The sequence below is a fragment of the Urocitellus parryii genome, chromosome 6, assembly GCF_045843805.1.
Source record: "Urocitellus parryii isolate mUroPar1 chromosome 6, mUroPar1.hap1, whole genome shotgun sequence".
Classification (NCBI taxonomy): domain Eukaryota; kingdom Metazoa; phylum Chordata; class Mammalia; order Rodentia; family Sciuridae; genus Urocitellus; species Urocitellus parryii.
In genome coordinates this window covers 68,933,238-68,956,633 of record NC_135536.1, presented here as the reverse complement: position 1 = coordinate 68,956,633, position 23,396 = coordinate 68,933,238, and the positions used below count along the sequence as shown (strand labels likewise).

At 39.0% G+C, this 23,396-nt stretch overlaps 1 protein-coding gene across 1 annotated transcript in view; it reads right to left on the bottom strand.

The window, feature by feature from the left end:
- The window catches only part of Kcnh5 (potassium voltage-gated channel subfamily H member 5), a 280,612-nt gene that overhangs the window by 177,553 nt on the left and 79,663 nt on the right, over positions 1-23,396 (bottom strand). The window contains exon 7 of the mRNA XM_026385185.2: positions 14,276-14,702. Coding sequence (XP_026240970.1) covers positions 14,276-14,702 — 427 coding nt within the window. The remainder of the gene's footprint in view (positions 1-14,275; positions 14,703-23,396) is intronic.

Here is a 23,396-nt window from a genome sequence, read left to right as displayed (position 1 = left end):
TTCATTTATAACAGGACTCTGCCATAACTGAGGATGAAGAATAGAAAGAGATACACACACACACACAAATATTTTTAGTCTAATTCCTAGTTCTTTCTAATGCTCCCTCTGCTCTCCTCCCACTGAAACTGACAGTCCTTTTCCAAGAGCACTGTGGATTCAGCCGAGAACAAAGAAAGCAGTTTAACTTTGAGTTTCTAATTAGACATTTTTAAAGCTGATAGCCAAAACAATAATCTTGAAAGCATAGATTTCCATTGCAAACTTTAGTCCTTTGAGACAGCAAATGGCTTTTGGTGGTTGTTGTTCTTTTTGCTTTCTGTTTTCACTGTTAAAATCTTACCTCTTTTCACAGAAAGTGTGAGAGGAGTAGAGGAAGTGAAACCTGCAAGAATAGAAGGAACAATAGGAGGTGACGGTAGAAACCCAAAATAGGTTGAGGGGAAATCCAAATGCAGCCAAGAAGTATATTCTGCTTCCCAACTAGAACACTAAGAAGTAACAGACAGACCAGCCAGTGTAACCCTGGGACAGAGAGAGCAGTTTGAGAGGTGGATAAGGGCGAGGGAGCAGTCACAAATCAAACTCTGCTATAGAGAAATTGAATCAGCCACATGGTCAGAGGCTACATGTTATCATTTAAAAATTTAAGCCCATCACTAAAGGACTCGGGTTTAGAGAACTAGAATGGTTTTTGGCTTGCTCTGAGTTTACCACTTATCAAATAGGGAGTCTTAAAACATACTCATTTCTTCAAAAAGAATTTAATGAGCACATACTATGCTTCTGTTACACCAGAGATACAGTGTTGAACCAGAGAACAAGCTCCCTGCCTACATGTCTCCCATTTTAGTTGGAAGAGTCAAGCAGTAAGTATATTTTTAAAAATTAAAGTTTATAGTTACAGACCACAATAACAGGATAAAGAGATACAGAGTGGCAAGGACTTTCTAGAAGGACTGGGGAGAGGAGTCTTATAACAGTGAACCAGAGAAAAAGTATTGTGAATTATCAATTTTCCTGATTATTTTTCCCACTTAGAGAGCTCAAGGAAGACAAAAGAGAGAGAGAAAGAGAGGTACTGGAAGAGTCTCTTCCCTGTTGGCCTTATCACCTGAGCACCTTCCTGCCCTGCCTGCCAGGCAGCACCCTCTGCTCCAAATTTTTCTGCACCCTCCTCTGAAATCTCATCACCTGTTTTTGCTTCAACGTGATAGGGCACTACTGTGAAACCCAGTCCCTGCTGGTATGCTAACACAGGCTAGAGACACAGCTTGTAGAGAGCAAATAGCCATTTCAGAGAGTCTGGATGGAGTCAAGAACACACAGAGCAGAATTTCTGACGGTGAACCATCAGACAACAGGGAAAATCCAGGATCCCACCACATCACTGTTTGCAGAAGAAACTGTTCAGCCTATCGACAGAGCTGCCCTGGATCTTTCAATAATTCATTTCCAATATCACAATTTTCAACATTTAGGAGAACGAGTAACATGACCAAGCAAAGCAGATTAGAAACAGGAAGAGAAATGGGAGGAAAACCAGGGAGAAAAACACCCAAGAAGCTCAAGGAGCTGTTTTAATGGATGAAAAAAGTCTCTGAAATCTAATAAATGTCCTTGGAGCACTGAAGCAGGGGAAGAAGTCCATTTTCATTAAGAAATCCATCCAGATAAGGAAGTCAAGACCCATGTTTGGGGAAGAAAAAAAAATTTAATTGGTAGATAAGAAGGTGAAGAAAATGCAGGGCCAAGCATTTTACTCACATAGGTATTTTTTTTTTTTTTTTTTAGGATTGAAGACACATAAACACATTTATTTATTGGCAGAGAAAGAGCCAGTAAAGGGAAAGATGAGCACAAAACAAAGGCAAAAACGGGCAAAAAAAAAAAAAAAAAGCAAGCTACAAAGCAAATCTACATTCATATGCTGGGAAGCTCCCATGAACTCCAGACTCATCTATGTAACCTTCACCTGACATGACAAATGACCCTTCCACCCTGGCACAGCAGGTGCTACACCAAAGCCTTTTGCACCCTATTTCTGCATGTGCATGCTTGTGGGTGCTAGCGCTCTCTCGCGCTCTCTCTCTCTCTCTCTCTCTCACACACACACACACACACACACACTTTATTGGTCTTAATCATACATCTGAAATCTAACCGATTCTAACTACTACCACCACCTGCCACCTGCCTGACCTCTTCTATCCCTGACCCCTGACTGTCTAATTTACACAAAGCAGCAGACTGATCCTCATACAACAGCGCAAGACAAATCACGCCTCTCTTGGACTCAAAATCCTTAGAAATCTCCTCCCCATTTGATTCAGAATAAAAGTCACTACTCTGGCCTTCAAGACCCTATCAGGTTTGTCCCCCAGCCTGTGCCTCTCCTAGCCCACCTTGGTAAGAAGTGATTCAAGGTTGTTTAAAACACACACACACACACACACACACACACACACACACACCTGTGACAGTTCCTATTCGTATAGAATACACATCTATTTCAGATAAGAAAAAGGCACAGGCCATCCACTGAGATAAGGAAGGATGGCCGCGGGTCTGGGAGAGGTGGAGACAGAAACAGAACAGGGGAAGCTCAGCTGCTCAGCAAAACTTGAGAGGGCATCCGCCTAGGAGCAAAAGACAAGACTGTGAGCCATGCATTTTTAAAGTGGCGCCTTTGCCTGTGGCTGTGCAGATGACTCCTGCTACTGCTCAGAAATCCTGGAGCAGGGAAAGAGGCAGGCGGATTGGGGGGTTGGGGTGGGGTCTTCAGAGCATTGTGTAGCAAAAGGAGAAGGAAATAAAAAGGATTGTGGAATATCAGTGTCTGGACAGGAAGAAGGGCTGCTGCTCCTTAGCCAGGCCCTCATCAGGGAAGGAAGTGGGGAAAACATACCTACTGGAGGGGTCTTGGGGGGCAGGGGGGAATTTTCTAAGGAAACTAACAAGCAAACTCACAGGCAGCCTAGGGTAAGAGACATTCTCAAAGTCTATAGCTCCCTGCCTTCTTTGCAGATGCCTAAGTAGAGGTATGTACTTTTAAATGTCCTTCCCTTACACTTATTTTAAATTGGTGAGGATCCCAAATTAGACCTCCACAGATTAAGACTTTCAGATTTTGTTAAAAATACATTCAACTTTAAAGAAGATGAGATCTAAAAGGGTAACTATGGAACTAGCTTCTAAAAGGGAGACGACAGCTTCAAAGACAATTTTTGAAGCTTCCAGTATTTCCTGAGAGTCAACCTGGACAGAGTTCTCATTCCACAAAGATCACCTTACCTAGGCACAGCCCGAAGGGAGCGTGTTGTACCTGGCACCTAACCTCCTAGGGAGGCCCTAATGCAGTCTTCAAAACTTATGTAAATATTAAAGAAATAGGTAAGAAGCAGTCCCTTAGGAGCCAGGTTAGAAATTGCTCCCCCAAAAAATCCCCTCTCTCAGCATAGCAAAGCAATTCTTAAATCTGTGCATAAAGGCCCTCTGGTATGACATGCATTCCAACAAGTCCTAAATATATTTATACATGGATCTGTGAGTCAACCTTTGAAAAAAATTCTACATATTTCATTTCCAGCAAAATTAAAATCATATGTCAATTGATCCTTGAGTCTACATCTCTAAGAACCAATAAAGCTCCACAGTTTTTTCTCTAGCACAGCATCATTTCACCTACATGGACATTTTGTCCTGGGCAATATACTTTTTTTTAGGAATCAAAACTTAATTTCTTGGAAGAATAATCCTTTCATCATCGGAAAATAAAATTCTCCCCTAATTAAAATACCTGTTCTTAGAAAGTGAAATTTCATAAAAAGATTTCTCTGCAAGTCAATCTTATTTTCTATTTTATAACACAAAAGAAAAATCCCATGCATGTTATTCATCTAACAATCTAAACACATTTATTTACTTATTTATTCAACTTGAAAGTTGAATCAGAAAAAAAAAATCACTGGCAGTAAAAATTACTACATAAGCACAATCTACTTCTACTAGATTAATTGCTAATAATAAAATTATTCTCCTTCGTATAGGAGAAAAAAAAATCAGTTTGGATTCTATAAATTCCTCAAGTGCTGCCTCTTTCCTCTCCACTAGAAAAAAATCACCAATGATCTCCGAAGGTCGGCCAGATCTCTATTAACTTCCTGTCCTAGTACTCTTATGGTTCCCTCTTCCATCCTGGAGTTCGCTTGTCTTTTTTTTTTTTTTTTTGATACCAGGAATTGAACTCAGGGGCACTCAATCACTAAGCCACATCTCCAGCCCTTTTTTTATATTTTAATAGAGACAGGGTCTCGCTGAGTTGCTTAGCTCCTCGCTGTTGCTGAGGTTGGCTTTGAACCCATGATCTTTCTGCCTCAGCCTCCTGAGCCTCTGGGATTACAGGCGTGTGTCACAGTGTCTAGCTTCTCTCGTTCTTTGTCAGCAACAAAGCCATACTTTCTACCCTTCTGGGCTCTCTCCTTAGCCCCTCTGTGGCTCTCCTTCATCAAGTGTCCACCCTCAGACAGCTTCATTCTGACTATTCCCTACATTCCCTTGACAACCAATTACTTTCTATACACTGTGATTCCCACAGACATCCCTCCATGTCTCACATCTCTGAAACCCCAAATCACATTTCTGATTGCCAAGTAGACATCTCCAAGGAATAACTTCTAGGAAAAAGAACTACCCTTTTCCTCCAGTATTACCTGTGCCTTCTCTCCTGTCTTAGAAAAGTGTTCTGTCATCCATTCAGCTGAATTTGCAGAAATCTACAAGTCTGTTAGAACTCTTCTTCTACATTTGCCCACACATTCATTTATGCACCGAGTACAACTTAAGAAAAATGAGTCTGGAATTTACATGCAATCTCTTGTTGGATATTCCAAATATCCACAGTGTAGGGACTCTTCTGTCCATTTTCTAGATCACAGCTTAGATAATGGATGTAAGTTCTTAATAAGTGATGATAGAAAACTTAAACCCAGGGGCTGCAGTTATAACTCAATGGTAGAAATCTTGCCTAGCAGGTGAGGCACTGGGTTCTATCCTCTATATCACATAAAAATAAATAAATAAAATAAAGGCATTGTGCCCATCTACAACTAAAAAAAATATATACTAATAAATAAATAAATAGAAACACTTGAACCCAGGTTTGTCTGGCTCCAAAGTCTATAGTCTTTTCACAAACCATAGTCCACATGTCAAATATGGTCTGCCACCTGTTCAGAATTGTATAGGAACCCTGTCATGCTCAGCATAGCTATGCATGTTGTTTATGTGTTTTCAATGGCTATTTCAGCAATACAACAGCAGAGATGAACAGCTGCAACAGAGACCTTAAGGTCCATGAAGCCTAAGGTAGGTACTTTATGCCCTTTACCAAAAAAAAAAAAAAATCACTTGCCAACTCTGTTCCACCACCCTCTACATACCTCCTACTTGGTCTGTCTTCCTGGATTATTCCAACACCTTCCTAACTGGTTTCTTTGACTATAGCTATCATCTTCTCCAATCTACATTATATAATAAAGAATCATATTCTTCTTATTTATCTCACAGTCTTCAGGGTAAAATGCAAATGCCTTATAAAATGATGAAAGGCCTTTTGACACCTATGTTCCTTTCTTCCTCTCCAACCACATCAACTTCCCACTTCAGCCAAAGTGAACAAGCATGGTGCTACACAAAGAGGTCAAACTATCCCATTCTTATGTTTTCAAACATGTTCTCTTTTCTGGAAAATACCTAAATCCTAGCTCATTACACACTTATTTTTGTATTGTGAGCTCAAGAGTCACTTTCTTCCTAAACACCTTCCTAGATTCCCTCCGGCTGAGCTAGGTGGCTGTCGGGAGGTGCACTGGATGCAGACGCCTGTAAGTCCTAATGCACTGGGTTCTGAACAATTATTGGCAGGTCACAGTAACTTGGGCATTACCCCAGCTGGGATAACAAAGTGTGGCTCCAGGAGTAGGCGTCACTGCTGGGGTCGAGTCACACTCACCTGTTCCTTTTTACCCTACCCCTTTGCCCTTTTGGGGATAAAATATTCCATGGAACAACCTCCCCCAATAAAACCTGGGTTCGAGGCGTGCTCTCTTTCCTGCCTGTCTTGCCTCCTTGGTGAGAGCTGGCTCAAAGGAGCTGTCATGGAACCCAAAGAAAAAAGTATTTCTCTGTCTCTGTGTGATCATTTCGTGCCAGCGCAGTGACCCGGACTGGTTTAGTCATGTATTATGACAGGTGGCTTTATCATTCACTCATTCAACATATTCTCAATAAACACAGCTAACAGCTCAGAGACAATGCTTTGTGCTAAATATACAATAATGGACAGGACAAACAGACCTTGATCTTAGGAACTCAACTTATTTATTTCCATTCAGAGTATAAAGAATGAGATGGAGGCACTGGGATGGATATGGAGAAAGAGAGAACAAAAAAGGAGGACGGGGAGGGAGGAGAGAGGAGATGGTTCTGTGATTTTCCTGACACTCCCACCATATCACTGCTGACTGCTGAGAACCAATGCCTACCAGACCACCTGGTATAACACTGAATGAATTAAATAATTCTGAATGATACGAGGACACAGTTCAGTTTCAGAGAACCAAGATTTCTGCAGAGTCCAGGCAAGTTAATAAGGCACTGAGGAAATGTCCTGTTATTTTCTGGGGAAAAAACTCAACTTTTCCAGAATCTGAGAGGGCTTGTGAAAATGTGTCTATGCATAAAAAGAAACGTAGACATAAAAGAACTTTCCTACAAAGACAAATTCTGTTTTGAATAAGAAACAGGGAATACAGTGCACATCACATAGTCTTCTTCTCCTTCTCTTCTCCTTCTCCTTCTCCTTCTTCTTGACTATACATCTGAAACTACTAAACCATAAAAAGTACCTATAACCCTGAACTTTGAGCTCCACAAAATGTTTTTCCTCATGGGATACTCAGCTCATTAAAGAAAAGAAAAGATAAAAGAAAAAGTCTTTCTTACAAGCTAGGGTAAAGCAGACACAAAGAATTGACCCAGTTTCCAAAATAAACATTAGGCTTAAAGCTCTCTCCATCTGGCTAAAACTAAAACCAGAAACAAAAATCTCATGTTCACACTCCATTTCCTACCTACACCACGAGAGCAAGGGCAAGAAAAACTTTAACATATAACTTAATACTCTCCCTGAGTTGATGGAAGTATCATATTAAGATTTGTAGAATTACTTTTTAGTACCAAAAAAGGGCAGCACCCCACTTTTAAGCTGGTCTGGGTATGCATATAGATCAAGTACCCTTCCACGTCCCCACTGAGCAAGTCTCCAGATGTCTCCCTTGCAGCTTCCTTTGCCCTGAGACAATGTCTTTCAGTCTTCTGAGCTGCCTAATTGTTCATGATATTAAAAAAAAAAAAAAAAAACTTATCTTTCCAAAAGCATATTTTCTAATCTCCATAATATTCTTTGACAATCTTCTCTCTCAATTCTTTACTAAACACTCTCTGTAGAAGAGATTTCTTATTCTCTATAAAGCAAGGTATGCCCTTTTCATGAAAAATCCTAAAATCTTTGTGACCCCACCTCCTCTCCATCGTAACCTCTTCTCCAATAATCAGCCTCAATCTGTGGACCATGGTGTAACTGCATCAATAGACTCCTAAATGTATAGAATATTAACACTGGGGAAAAATGATTTAAAAGCCATTTGTTACAACTTCTGCTTTTCACAGCTGAACCCAGCCAGATTTGAAGACTCTCTAAGAAAATCCTTCATGACTTTGTCCCAAACTTATTCTATATTCTCACAACCCCCAATTCTTACCACTCTTTATTTATTTTCCTTTCTAATGGGTAGGAGTCAGGACAATGCTTATAACCTCAGATTGGCTTTTATCTGAATTCCACAGAGGACGCCAAGTGAGTTCATCAACCTCAGAACATGATACTTGGCTCTGATCTCCTCTACACAACGTTGAGTAACCAGTGTGTGACTAAATGCTTCTCAGTGGCCCTTAACCACCCACATGGAGATTCAAATTTCCCTTCATACATATTTCACTGACAGATGGTCCTGCTATACTTCTAAAACTGGTAAACCATTGGCCTGCTGGGTTATAAGCTATACCAGTCCATTACAAAAAGTTTCTAGACTGTGCAAGCTATCATCAATTACATCCTTTTTGAAAATTACAGATCAACATCAGTATGCCTGGGTTTCTTGTCTACCAATGAAATCTCAGAAATTTTCAAATTTATGATTTTTTAGCATTGCTTGGTTTTTGCTTTTCAAGTCTCAGTTTGCATACCATCACAGAACCTGCATCATAGTCTGAGTGTCATACAACATGTGTGTGAGGCTGCCTAAACAGACAGCAGAAGCTAAACAGACAGCAAGAAAAAGAGTAAACTATGCATTCAACCAAAATAAATACTTGAAGTTCAACACGGACGTATGCTGTCTACATATATTAATAATATATTTAATAATATATTAAAACAAATACATATATGCATATGAGAAGACAGATTTGTTTGAACACTAAATTATTTATGAAAACAAGTAAGCCACAACTTATATTTTTATTTTATGTTTCTTTCTTTTAATAAAATTTTAATGAAATATGCAAATATTAAGTTCTTTATGATGGTTAGATTCAACTAAAATGAAAGCACTGTGATGATTTAGTAATAAAGAAGGAACTAAGTAATTGCTTCCTTGATGAGCCTTTAGAAAAGGATTCATAAAAATACATTAAGACAAGGGGCTAATCATATTAGAAAAATTCCATACTTGTATTCCTTTGTTTTATAACTATCAAAACAAAGTATCAGTGTACTAAGGTGCTTTCTGAATAGCAGAGAAATTAGTCAGTCTGTCATTTCTTTGGAAAATGGAAAATTATTAGGGGCTCAATAATAAGATTATGTAAATGAAATGGATTAGAAAACATTTCACGAAGGAATCATTAAGTGTTTACTGAGCAAATTAGCAAAGAGATTACCCACATCTTGATCTAAAAAAAAAAAGAAAAGAAAAAAAATCTGTTATTTTCCACAACTTCTGCAGAACTGAAATGCAAAAATATTGTTTCACTGAAGCCCTTCAGTAGTGAATCCCATGAATGCCAGCAAATAGACAGGTTCACTTATGAATGGACAGATGCAGAAGAATGGGGAGGACATGCCTATGGGTGAGGGCAAAGGCTACTCCTTAGGTGGTGGAAGTCACTTGGCTCAGGAAACTGTATGGGTGTTGAGAAGAACCAGTCTGAACAGAAGGATCCTCCACATTGGGCAGGCATAGGAATGAAGGGTTTCAGACTAAGAAATTCCTAGGTAGCAGGTAAGGGAAATATCCCCGGATCCTGCTGACCCAGGAGGAATCCAGAGGGAACATCAGGAGACTGGGATTGGGATAGGCCACAGTCATAATTATTTTTTTTGAAGATTTGTCTGATATTAACAAGAAGAACTCTGAGACTAAATAATTAGAGTCACGTGTGACTGAGCATTAGGCAGGAAAGAAAAAGCCATAAAACAAAGAAGAGGGCTTATAAAGGGACTTACAAACTGGACTTGCTGCTGTTGAAATTTCTGAATTTTGCTAGAAAACATGAAAAATTTTAGATGGGATTCTCCAAGAAAAAGATCCTATCATTTACAAGTAGTGATTATTTTTTCCCCACAGACTATAAGCAGTTGGTGTCTCCATCAACTTTTTGATAAATGGTTTTTCACAGTTATTGAGTTATAAGGTCTCAAGTCGTGCCTCTCAGGCGGCCAGCACACAGTGACTGGATTCCCAGCACAAATGAACGCACGAGCCTTCTGTTTCCTATGCCCTCCTTTCTTTTCCTCCTTCCTCAACATATTACACACACACACCTCTGAATTCCTGGCATTGGCTGACAGCACATATTGGGCTGTGAGAATACTGGTGGTTTGTTTCTGTTTGTTTTCCTTGGCATTATTATAAGAAAAAAATATTGAAATTATAAACAGCTACAATATGCCCATTTGGCTGATATTCTGTACAGGCGTGTCTAATAAATTTTGGAATTATTCAAATTTACTATAACACTTCTTTGCACCTACACAGATTTCTATAATCTTCTCGGTTTATGTCAAGGGAAATATGCCATGAAATTATCAAGAACCCACAAAACAAGAAGAAAACTCAGAGGTATCTTCCTAAAATCCTCTGTCTATAGAAACTGGTTTTCCGTTTTATGCCTCTGAATAACTCCAAAGTCAACAGGCAAGAAGACATCAGAATGTAAGCAGAAAACTACTGCTCAGGCTTTGAAAGGAGATACAGAAAACCGGGGAAGAAAATGATCAGGTTTAAAGCTAGTTTTTCATTTTGAAATCAAGACAGGAACTTCAGAAAAGGAGAGAATTTTTTCCCTCATGGTACTGGGGATTGAACCCAGAGCTGCTTTACACTGAGCTATATCTTCAGTTCTTTTCAATTTATTGTTTACTCGTTTTTGTTGTTGTTTATGAAACAGGGTCTCCCTAAGCTACTGAGGCTGGCCTCAAACTTGCAATCCTCCTGCCTCAGCCTCCTGAGTTGCCAGGATTACTAGTACATACCATAATGCCCAGCAATGAAATTGAGATCTAGCAAGTATAATCGCCCATTCGTGAAGTAGGGAAGAAATAGAACCAACTCTGAATCAAATGAAGTTTTGAAAATTCAACCGAATCTATGTGAAAATTATTTTCAACATTAGTAGATTATGAGGCTAGATAATAAAAAGTGATGGAAGAAAGGACTGTTGGTATTTCCACTAACTTCTTGGAAATTGTATTAATGGGCCAACTGAGAGATGTAGGGTTGGGCAATCCAGTGCAAGGAACTAGTGCACTCCCAAGGAGATAATACAGGTGAGCACTTGAGGGCTCTCACAAAAGAATTGAGGCCAGGCTACCTGACAGGTATCTTCCTCAGACACCTATTTGGGGTGGATGCAAGGACAAGAGATCCTCATGATGACTAGCTGGGACAACTTCTTTTGTTTGAATAACAAATTGAGATTGAGAGGAGAGCTGTTGACAATTAAAATATTGAGGATGTAGAGGTAGGAAAAGACAATTAAGGGCCCCACTGTGTGGAGTTTACATTCTGATGGAAAAGAAAAAAAAAAACCCAGAGTAAACACAATTCCAATTCTTGATAGGAAAGGTGAAGAAAGAGGGTCAAAGGTTAGAATATGGGTGATTGGGACAGGGGTGATTTTTATAGTAAGTTAGCTTTGGGAGGAATTTCTGAAAAGGTGGAGACCTGTCTGAAATTGGGGGAAAGGAAAGGAGTGTTAGAAGCGGTGGGAAAGCAGATATGAAGACACTGTCCCAGGACTGAGCCTGATGACTTCGCAGTCAACATGAATTTAGGACAACAGGCCACAGCAGACTAGTGGGAAGTAAAGTGGGGGTAAAGCAGGCCAGGGCCTCATCAGAAAGGCCTTGAAAGACAGAGCAGGGACTCTGGATTTTATTTCATGTGCATTGGAGAGATGTGAGCAGAGGAACAGTGTGACTTTATTTACTTTAAAAGGAACACTCTGGCTTCTAGGGAGAGATTGTGGGGCAGGAATAGAAACAGAAGGAACATATACAGGAGGTAACTTCAAAAGTTCAGGCCAGCAATGATGGTGAGTTGCCCGTGGGTGGTAAGCTAAAGAAGTACAGAGAAATAATCAAATGTATTTTGCAGGTCAAACCAAAGGGTTTTATCTAGAATGGGTGGAACACACGAGAAAAACAGGAATCTTAGATGATTCCCAGCTCGGGAGCCTGTGGAATGAAGTGTATGACAGCGTTCTTCAACTCTACACAGATTTTTATTTTCCTCTGATTCTCTTATGAAAAACTATGTTAGTACATCCATTCTGCAAAATATAGTTTGGCAATTTCTTCAGAAAATAAATATACACTTAATTGTATTTGTGGGCATTCATTCCAGAGAATAATGAGCTTATAAAAACCAATACATGAGCCAGGCACAGTGGTGCACACCTATCATTCCAGCAGCTAAGGAGGCTGAGGCAGGAGGATCAGGAGTTCAAAGTCAGACTCAGCAAAAGCAAGGCTCTAAGCAATTCAGTGAGACCCTGTCTCTAAATAAAATACAGAATAGGCCTGAGGATGTGGCTCAGTGGTTGAGTGTTCCTGAGTTCAATCCCCAGTATTCCTCCACCAAAAACAAAAGAAAGAAATAAAGAAAGAAAGAAAGAAAGAAAGAAAGAAAGAAAGAAAGAAAGAAAGAAAGGAAGAAAGAAGGAAACTATACATGAGTGTTCATAGCAGCTTTGCTGGTAATAGTCCAAAAATAGAAACAAACAAAATCTCCTTCAATAGATGAGTCATTAAACCTTGGTATACCCAAACCATAGAAAATACTACACAGAAATGAAAAGAAACAGATAACTGATACATTCAGTTTAGATGAATCTCAATAGCTTTATGCTGAATGGAGGGAGTCCATTTCAAAAAATTTTCAAAAAATCGCCTTTTATATGATTCCATTTATATAATATTCTCAAAAATCACAAAATTATAGAGCTGGATGGTTAGTATTCAGGAACCTGAGATGATTGAGGGAAGAGGTAGATCAAATGAAGGAGATCTTTGTGGTGACAGTTCTGTATATCTTGACTAGAGTGGTAACTGCAGGAATCTACATATGTGCTCAAGCAACACAGAGCTATGTGCATACATTGTACTGATGTCAATTTTGACACTGTGCTATAGTTATAGAAGATGGAAGGTGAAGGGGACGAAGGCCCCCTCTGTACTTATCTCTGCAACTTAAGTGAATCTATACTTCGAAATAGAAAGTTTTTATTGAAAAACCTAACTATGCCCAAGTGTAAGGCAAAATGAATTGCACAGACATTAAAAGTAGATCGTAGTTAAGTATTATACCTGAAAAAATATCACCTTCACAATTTATAAAGTACATTTTTGCCAATATCTCTTTGGCTATGTAGGTATCCGCTGAATTAATCATCAAGGTTTCTGTGTATATTAAAACAGTGTCCTCCTGAAAGCCTCGGGAACAATAGCGCTTGGAATTTTAACTCTCCCTCTAACTGCAGGCTTCCACCTGAAAATAGAACTTGTGCATTTTTGCTTCTGCATCTGGACACAGGAGGGCTAGAGTGATGGATGGCAGACAGGAGCCAACACTGGTGTTCCAACAGATCTCAGACACTCTGAACGATGAAAGCTACCTGCTGAGACCCAAGCCACTCTCTTTCTCGAGGCCAACCAATGCCTGGGGACTCTAACATCTTTCCTATCAAAATTCAAGCCTCTATAATGTAGAATCTCAAAAACAGATGGCTTAGACCAAAGACCAATGGCCATGATCTAACAATGCTAATCACACCTTCAGTCCAAAAGTTGTCAAGTTCTCTAGGTATCAAAACTAGACTAGCCTAAATCATCCAAGTGAATTTGAAGGTATAGACAGTGGTGAAGTCTTCCTGAAGAGATTTTAGAACAGCTTTCTTGGGTATGCATTTCCTTAATATTCTGGTCTTCTAATGTCATACAGTCTCAATTCAAATGTAGAGACTTTGGCTCCTTCAAAGGACATTCCACTTCCAAGAATACGATCAAGCCACTGCATACTCACGCATGAATGCTAAATTCTAGACACTTTTTCATTTGGGAGGGCTTATGCACTAATTCTTCCATTCTTTTAGTCATATATTGAACCTAAAGTGTTATAAACCTAGAGTTTCTAAATACAGAGATTAATAAAACTTTCTTTTACTAGTTTAAATTGTAAAAGCAAACATAAAACTATATCCTGGGGTTGACTTCAATTCACAAACTCAGTTATTAACTGGAACATTTTCCAAACTGTGCATCTCACATCAGATTCTGCTTGCTTTTTTGGAATTGAATGCACTGCCAACAAAACTTCCAGAATGTGCCAGATGCCCCCTGACTGGATGCTGGTCCCGATTCCTTCAAGAGAGCTCTGTCAGGTAGACCACTCTCAATAGAATTAAATCATTCTGAATTTCGCATCATCTACCCAATACTGTTTTTCATGTGTTAATACATTCTAAAGAGGAAAATATGTTCTTTCACATTTTTATTTTCTAAGGCCACATAAAACTAAATCAATTGCAAATGATAGAGATTAAAACACCTTTCTGAAGACAAAGTAATTCATTTTAATCCCATTGGAGATTGGAGCCAGGAAAAATGTCAACACGGATCATTTATTAAAAATACAAAAATAAAGATACTCACAGCCAACCATCATCATGGCCACTGAAAACATCTTCTCCACATCCGTGGTAGGAGCTATGTTTCCAAATCCTATGGTTGTAAGGCTTGTCATGGTAAAGTAGAGAGAGGACACGTACAGTGAGTCCTTGCTGGGTCCTCCTTCCCATATCCCTGCGCTGGTGTTGTACCTGTAGGGAGTCCCAATGCTCAAGGCCAGCTGGTAGAGCCAACTGTCTATCTGGATGGTGTTGGTGACCTCATCGATGACCTCGTAGTCTCCAATGCTGTACCATATGCAGGCCAACCAGTGGGCAACGAGTCCGAACACACACACCAGGAGCACAAGGACTGCCGCCCCGTACTCTAGGTAATGGTCTAGTTTTCTGGCAACACGGCCCAGGCGTAAAAGACGCACCACTTTCAAAGAACTGAAGAGGCTGCTGATTCCCTGGATGAGAGATAAGAAATGACAGCTCACTTTCAGAAAACAAAAAGTTGGGGAAACACTACAGTGGGTCAATTTCAGGAACTTGATCTAAGCACAGACAGGATAGAGCTATGACTATATGTAAACAATCAAAAAAAGGGCCAAAATGATAAACCTTTTTAAGAAGTGCAAATTACACCACAATCAGAAATACAATTTTCCAATATCACCAGATAAAACCATTTCCCATTAGCTAAGGAATGCCCAGTTTATTTTCATAATGTGGATTATAAAATAACAAATGAGAAAAATGTCCAAATACGCTATATACAGAGTGTAGAAACAGGGCTGGGAATTTCAGGCCTTTTATTTTTATAAAGCTTGACTCTACTCTAAAAGTTTTTTTTTTTTAAATTTCATAATAGCTATGAACAACAGAACTTCTGAAGAAGGAAACCAATCTTACTAGCAAGCAAGCAAGAAATACTTCTGTGTACATGGGGAGAGTGAGCAAATACCATTGTCAATCCGACTACTTCCTGCCACAATCCTGATAAACACTAAATCTTCAGAGTTCTGGAAAAGTGAACAGAGCCGAACTTAGGATGGGTACACAGCCTGCTAATTCCTATCACCCTCTAGAAATAGTTATAGAAAAGAATACCAAAAAGGAAGAGCAGCAAAAAATACTCATAGTTTTTGAAAAGCTTAACGTACCAAATAAAGATAATGCAAATGAAAAAAAAAGCATAATCTTTCTTTCTTTCTTCAAAGAAAAAGTAACAGTTATGGTTTAGATTTTAGTTGTCCCTCAAAAGCTCATATGTAAGACAATGCAAGAAGGTTTAGAGGAAAAAATGATTGCATTATGAAATTCTTAACCTAATCAGTGTCTTGATGCCCTGATGGGATTAACAGTGGTGACTGTAGGCAGGTAGAGTATGGCTGGAAATGGTGGGTCCCTAGGGGTATGCCACTGGGGTATATATTTTGTATTTGGTGAGTGGTGTCTCTCTCTCTGCTTTCTGATCATCATGTGAGCTGCTTCCCCCTACCACACTCTTCGGCCATGATGTTCTTCTGCCTCACCAAGGAATGGAGCTGGCTGTCTATGGACTGAGACCTCTGAAACTTTTTCTCCTTTACAATTGTTCTGGTTAGGTCTTTAGTCACTGCCTCGAAAAGCTGACTAAAACAGTATCAAAGCTTTTTTTGTTTTGTTTTTAACACATGATAGACAAGGAGCTGGGGAGGGGGTGTCAGGATAAATGTATTCCTGATACAGATCACAAAACAGGCAGGGAGGGAAGTCAGAGCAGTGACCTGGGAAGCCTCTTGTCATCGGCTCATCACCTACAATTCAAATCAGGTCCATGACCTCCTACTGCTAATTCTGTCTCCCAGAAGGTGAAGTTTAGTTCTGACCAACAGGAGGGATTGAATGATGCAGTGGAAAGGGCTGACATTCACCAGGCTCCTCTTAGGTAATGGTCAAGTTCTTGATAGTTAAGGGGGGAAAGCTAAGAATACATTTGGCTTGTATATTCTATCCTCTGTAATATAGTATAGATTTGAAATATACCATAAGAATTTCAGAGTGAGAGAAAGAGAGTGAATACAGAGAAAGAGAACAGGAGAGCCCAAAGAAATGAAAGGGTAGCAGGGTCCCCCCTCTGGGTTTTCTGTCTCAGCCTTGATTTCCTCAGTCATGCCTTGTTTCAGTTGAGCTCTCAAATGTCGAGTCATACGTGAAACCTTGAGATAAATTCTCATTTCACTTGAACTTCTTTTTTTTTGGGGGGGGGGGTGCAGCTATTGAACATTTAGGTAGTTAAAAAGAGCAGGATTAATAAAATTTGGGAGACAAATTAGCAATATTCAGTGACATGAGACACTGCAAGGTAAGAAGATCTGAGACAACTTAGAAGCTCTCAAAAATGGGCCTGTGTAATCATGAACATGAAAGACAAAAATAAGCATTTGTTGAGCATTTCTGTAGGCTGGGCTTCTAGTTGAGCCCTGGGGACATTAAGATAAATATATCTTGCTTCAGTTCTAAAGAAACCCATAATCAAAATGCATGAAAAACTCAAGAGTTCAATTTGAAAATAAAAATAACATTGCTGGAGATACTGTTTTCTAGGTAACTTGAATTTTTAAAGGAACTATGGAATTTCTGTTTAAATACTGAATAGAAAAGTCATTTCTACCTGAATTGTTCTCTCTAAAAACAAAGGAAGGGAAAACAAAAGAAATCGTCACCCTACTAGAATTAAAAAAAAAAAAAAAAAAAAAAAAAAAACAGCCATGACCAGAATGGAAATAATCGGAATCTACCAGAATTAAGCTCAAAGGATGAGAAGATACATTCCTCTGTTCTGTAATAGGCAGATTTCTCCCTGAAGGGCACCAGCTCTAGAGGCCACTCACTAAAAAGCACATTTTCTATACTCACATTTAACATTACTTAAATATTATGAAATATTGTTTCAATGTTTTTATTAGTACATTATAGTTATGTAAGAATGGGATTACTTTTGACATATTCATATGTGCATGCAATATAACTTGCTCATTTCAATCTCAGTACTTCCACTTTCCCTCCCCTCCCCTCTCCCCACTTCTCTCTTTACTCTGCGGGTCTTGGGTCTTCCTTCTATTGTTACAAAATATTTTGTGAGCATCGTAAATTCTTTCTGCCATGGATTCTAAGACAACCCTTTCTCCTGGTTTTTAACCAATTCCCCAACTGGGTTTTTAACCAATTCCCCAACTGGTTGTTAACCAATTCCTCAAAATCATTTTCTAGACTAACCTACTCCATGCTTCTATTGTGGCTTAGAGTTCTCATCATACTTGCCCTATCCTTTTCTGGTCCACCCATTGCATATTCAGGTTTCTGCAAACTTCTATATAAGGAAGATTCACAGGTCCACTTCTCAGCACAAAAAGTATTCTGTCTTGAATTTCTTACACACAAGCCAAATGCCTGCAGCACATTTCCATATGGATGTCCCATAGGTATCCAAAAGGTAATAGGACCCAAAGGGAATCTTCACTTCTCCCACCTGGGTTCTTTATCTCCTGTCTTAGGAGTAACATCGTTATCCACCTCGATGCTCAGACCTGAAGCTGAACTCAATGCCTCCTTTCTTCTGCCACATCCAGCTGGTTTTCAAGTCCTGACAATCTCACTACAAGTGCCTAAGTGCTCAAAATCTATCTATTTAATAAGTTTCTCAAAAATATTCCTTGTTTTCTGTTCCTACAGTCTTTTCTTGGTCACGATTCATGGTGTTTTGTTTGGTTTTGTTTTCATTTGTGTGATGGGAATAACCTTTGCATCAGCCGCCCTCTGTTCTCTCTACTGATCACACTGGATGTCAGTCTAGTATTTTTTAAATGTATACCCATCTAATGATCTTGCTCTCTGAGCTAAAAATCTTTTCATATTAGCCCACTGCTTATGGGATCAAATATTAATTCCCAACTATGACATACAAAGTCCATCAGGGCCTGGTACTTGCCCACTTGGCCAGCATCCCCCCCACCAATTCCTCCCTGGGCTTGCCATAGTGCTGCCAGGTTCAGCCATGTGTAGCTCATAGAAGACTCATGCTACATTACAGATCATTCCCTCTGCTTGAGACACCCTTCCCTCCCACTTTCTTGGTGGCCTGGATCTTACTTATAGTGATAACAAACACTACCTCTCTATAAACTTTTCCCCACCTACCATTCTCACTGTGAGAACTGGGTGTCCTTTCTTTGTGTTACACACACTTTGCACATCTCTATTACAACAATTATTACTATCGTGCTTTATTACAAGTCTATTTGCATGCATCACATCCTAGGTAATTCGAAACTCCAGAAGTATATCTAATGTCAATTATGCAGCTGGCATATGGAACTAGGTTAAGCAGTCAATAAGCAAGAGGATAACTTTTGCAACACGAGCAAATTCAGCAGTGAATTGGGAATTTGGTCAATAATGAACCCAATGTGATTTAAAAGTATAATGTAGAAAAGAAATAGTCAATGTAACTTTGGGTTATACTAAGAGAGTATAGCATTGAGTACGAAAGAGAATTTCTGTGTAACCTCTTCACTGACCAGGCCACATGTGTAAGAGACACATTGTGTATATTTATCAGATAACTGCCACACAAAAAAAAAAGAACTCAAAAACCATACTATACTGGGAAATATGGAAGGAACTGGAAAAAAGGAGAATGAGGCAAGGCATAACTTTATTCAGATACAAAGGGCATGAATGTTGAGTTCATTCTATATAATCCTAATGTGAGTAACCCGGCTCATAGTTGGAGCTGCAGGAAGAGAGGGATACAGTAAAGATTTCGACAAGCCTGTGCCATACAGCACCATGCAGTTAACCAACCAAAAAGCTAGATCATTCATTGCTACTTGGAAATGTCAGCAAGGTTAGGATAACATTGAGTATTTACTGTTCGAAGTGTATTCTATGGCTCAACTAATCTAACCTTCAAAATTACTCTCTGTGATAAATGTTACAAAAACATGGCCCAGAAAAGTTAAACTATTTTACCAAGTTCACTTAGCTAGTATAAGGGGGATCCAAGATTCAGATGCAAGCAATGGCTCCAGAATCTCTGCTTTCTGTGAAACTTGCTATAACTAAATTCTATGCACCTGCAATACTGGCTTAGCCATGGGTCATTCTCTAAGAATGAATGAAGGAGATTAAATGACTAAGCCCCCCTTCTCTCAACACTCAGTCACAACAAAAGTCTCCAGAAGTTGTCTATGGAGGCCCTACCAATTCTATGTAATCTGCAGTTCTCTAACATGAAGCAATTCATTGCATTCTCAGAATAACCAACGACTCCTACCTTGATTGCTCATATGAGGACAGTGAAGCTCAGGATAGAAAAGCAACTCATCCAAAGTCATAGTTAGCAAAGAATGAAGTGTCACTCCAACCCAGTCCTCCAGATTCTTAATTCATTTTCCACAGCAACTAGCTGCTACTCGGTCTTCCTACCCTTACCCCAATCTAAGCTACATAATCACTTCAATATTAATCTTCCTGAAAGAAGACCACTGAGCTCATCTTCCAAGGGTTTCATCACGAATATAAAATTAAGTACAATTTCTTCGGTAGACCTTCAATGCCCACATCCTATGTCTGTTTCACTGCTGGGTCATTTTCTACTGTACCTCTGTATAGCAACAGTACAACAGTCAAACCAACTTCTTTTTTCTTCCAACATAACCCCAAATTGTCATTAGTGTTCGCTTCATCTTTTCCTTTCTTTGTTTTTCTTAGATGTTAATGAACCTTTATTTTATGCATTTATTTGCAGTGCTGAGAATCGAACCCAGTGCCTCACACATGCTAGGCAAGCGCTCTACCACTGAGCCACAACCCCAGCTCTCCCTTCATCTTTTTGCCAAATCAGAAACTGTTATTCAAAAGTAACAGTATACAAAAGTAACTAAGTTTACTTTATTAGGAAATTCGCATTCTTCATTACTTTGTATCAAAAAATTAATGCCATCATTAAAAATCAAAACACAAAATGAAACGATGTGATTTTTAAAATGTGGTAGATACCAAAAACTTGAAGCAATCCAAATGTCCACCTCCATCCAGTAGAATGGATACGTGAGTTTTAGTACATTTACATGATGGAATATTATCTCAAAGTTAAGTATGAACAGACTACAATTAAACACAATAAGTCTAAAAAAGCATCATGTTTAGCAAATACAAGACACAAAAGAGCATATATTGTATGATTCCACTTATGACAAATTCAAAAAAAGAGGTAGGACTTCTGTATGGGATTGGAAGTAAGAAAGGGGCTTCCACTGCTGGAGAAAGGACTTTGACTAATGAAGGGGAAGAGAAAGTTCTGTGGGTCCCAGTAACACTCTGTTTCCTAAAGTGGCTACTCATTACTAGTTGTGTTCATTTTGTGAAAATACTTTCAGCTTTACACTTAAGGCTGGTGTACTCTTCTTTTAAGTATGTCACATTTCTCTGTTGTTAGGTTAACATTTCACCACAATACATGATTCAGATTAATGATTTCTTACTCACAATATGATTAGGGGTTCATATCCAACATATATCTCCCCAAAAGAGACATTTTTCCTTGTTTTATGATTCACATAACTTTTACATTGAGCCACAAATTTTATTTAATTCATTGTTGGCAATTTTAGCTTCACTCATACAATAGGACTGGACATTTTTGATCCTCAAAAAATGTCCTCCTTCTGTACTCCCACCCTTTTGATAACAATTTCTTGATTCTCTACTTTCCGCCCGTCGTCTCTGTTCATTCATTTTCTGCCTCATTTCACTCTAAACTTTCCAATCCTTTTGTGCCCTCCTCTGCACTCCAGTGGCTTTCTGCCTCTTCCTAACCTCTGAGCTCTTAGTACACAAATCCCTGGGGTTTCTCTCATGGAAGAGAATATCAAACACATCAAATGCATAATAGAACACAGCAGGGTTAATGGGGAACTTTCAGTCATCAGCCTTCCACCTTCCTAGCCAATTTCCTTCCTTGGCAAACCCTCCAGGCCATTGTAGCATAAGGAACAATATCCAGGAGACATCTCTTGTGCTATTAACTCTTTCGTAATTTTTGTGGATTTTCACACAATAAAGAGATATGAGATGTTACTGGCACAAAAATAATACCTGGCAATGATACAACTATCCAAAATGCAAATCAACTTTCTCAACTGATCCTCACTAATATTAGTAGGCCAATAATTCAGCCAACATTCCTTACTGCCTTCTTCCCTCCCTTGTTTTATAAATAGAAAACAGATGATCAAAGAACTTTCTTGACCAAGGAACCATGATAGTTAAGTGGACAATAGATCAGGAATATTGACTTCTAATATCTAGTGGCACAGTTTTTTCACCTACATCTTGCAACCTTACAACACAAGATGTTGCAGTTGATTTTTTTTTAAAAGTGTGGTCAGTTCTCTCCTTGTATTCATATCTCTTTTCAAAGTAACTTGCAACCCCCCCCCCCAGGCTATCATGAGATAAGACCTGAGCCGGGCACTATAGTGCATGCCCATAATCCTAGTAGCTCAGGAGGCTGAGGCAAGAAGATCAAGAATTCAAAGCCTTATTCAGCAATTTAGCAAGGTCCTAAGCAACTCAGCAAGACTCTGTCTCTAAAGGGCTGGGGATGTGGCTCAGTGGTTAAGCATCCCTGGGTTTAATCCCTGGTACAAAAAAAAAAAAGATAAGATTTGTTTCCATCTCCAGAATCTAGACTGCCTTATAACTTGTTTTGGTCAACAGAATGTGGTAAAAATGTTATTGTGCCAGATCTAAACCTAGACCACAACAGGCCTTGCTTATCTCCTAGTGGTCTTGAAACCCAAGCCAGACGGTATGTGAACAGGACCAATAAGCCTTCTGGAGGATGAGAGAGCACAGAAGAAACCCCCTGAGTCATGCATTTCAGTCACCCTAGACCAGAAGTCCCAGCCAACTCAGCAGCTTACCACAGATGCATGAGTGAACTTAACTGAGATAAATCAAAAATGGCTCAAATAAGCAGAACTACTCAACTAACTAAACCACAGACTCGTAACTTGCAAAAATGGTGGTCATTATTATCCACAAAATTTTGGTATAGTTTACTTTGCAAGCAAGAAAAACAGCTAATACAAATGTGGGACTAGTGTATATGTTATATGTTTACAAGTAAAGAATTTCATCTTGTATGACTTAAGATGGGAGGAAATATAGATATCTAGTGATATAGAGGTTCCATTTTAATCAAAATCTTACCAAATAGGTAAGATGTATATATGTAAAATAGAATTTAATATACAATAAGTCTTATTTATCTTTTGTATTGGAATATGCACCACAATTGTGTTTTGCACAGATTTATGACAGTGAATACTCTATGAGAACAAAAAAACTCAAAATTATTACTTCAAATATCTTGTAAATATCTCTCAAATCCAAGCTCACTTAAAATCTTACTGTCACCTCAGTGATACCCATGTGAACAAACCTTTCAGGAAGCTGGCCTTGGTTAACACTCTTCATTGTCTCCTTCCTTTATTATGTAGCCCCAAATTTCAGTAATATCAACACCCCAAATTCCTCATCGTCTCTGAAATCTCATTATACCCTCCATCAAAATATAGATCCTGGCTCAATATCAGCTCTATTTATGCTGTATTAAGAACTGCTCAAGAGCCTGGCTTGGGAAGCTGAGGCAGGAGAATCAGGAGTTCAAAGCCAGCCTCAGCAAAGTGAGGCACTAAGCAACTCAGTGAGACCCTGACTCTAAATAAAATACAAAATAGGGTTGGGGGTGTAGTGGTTAAGGGGCTTCTGAATTCAATCCTTAGTACCAAAAAAAAAAAAAACCTGCTCAAGAAAGTCATACCATAGAGTAGATTGTTTCCACTATAAATCCCCCATAATCAACCTCTGTTTCTCTCAACTATCTGTGAATTATTCTACCTTTCTTATGAAGTCACCATTTATTATATTTCAAACTTTCTCTACTCAAAATTTCAATCATGTGTGATTCATTCATAGATATTTAAACATTGCCTGTCCCTCTCATGAAATAATAATAATGATGATAGATTCCCTTCACCCTCCTAACATCAGTTATCTGTTTAAGCAAATCAGAAACCAAGAGATCTCCTCGTCATCCCTGCTGACAG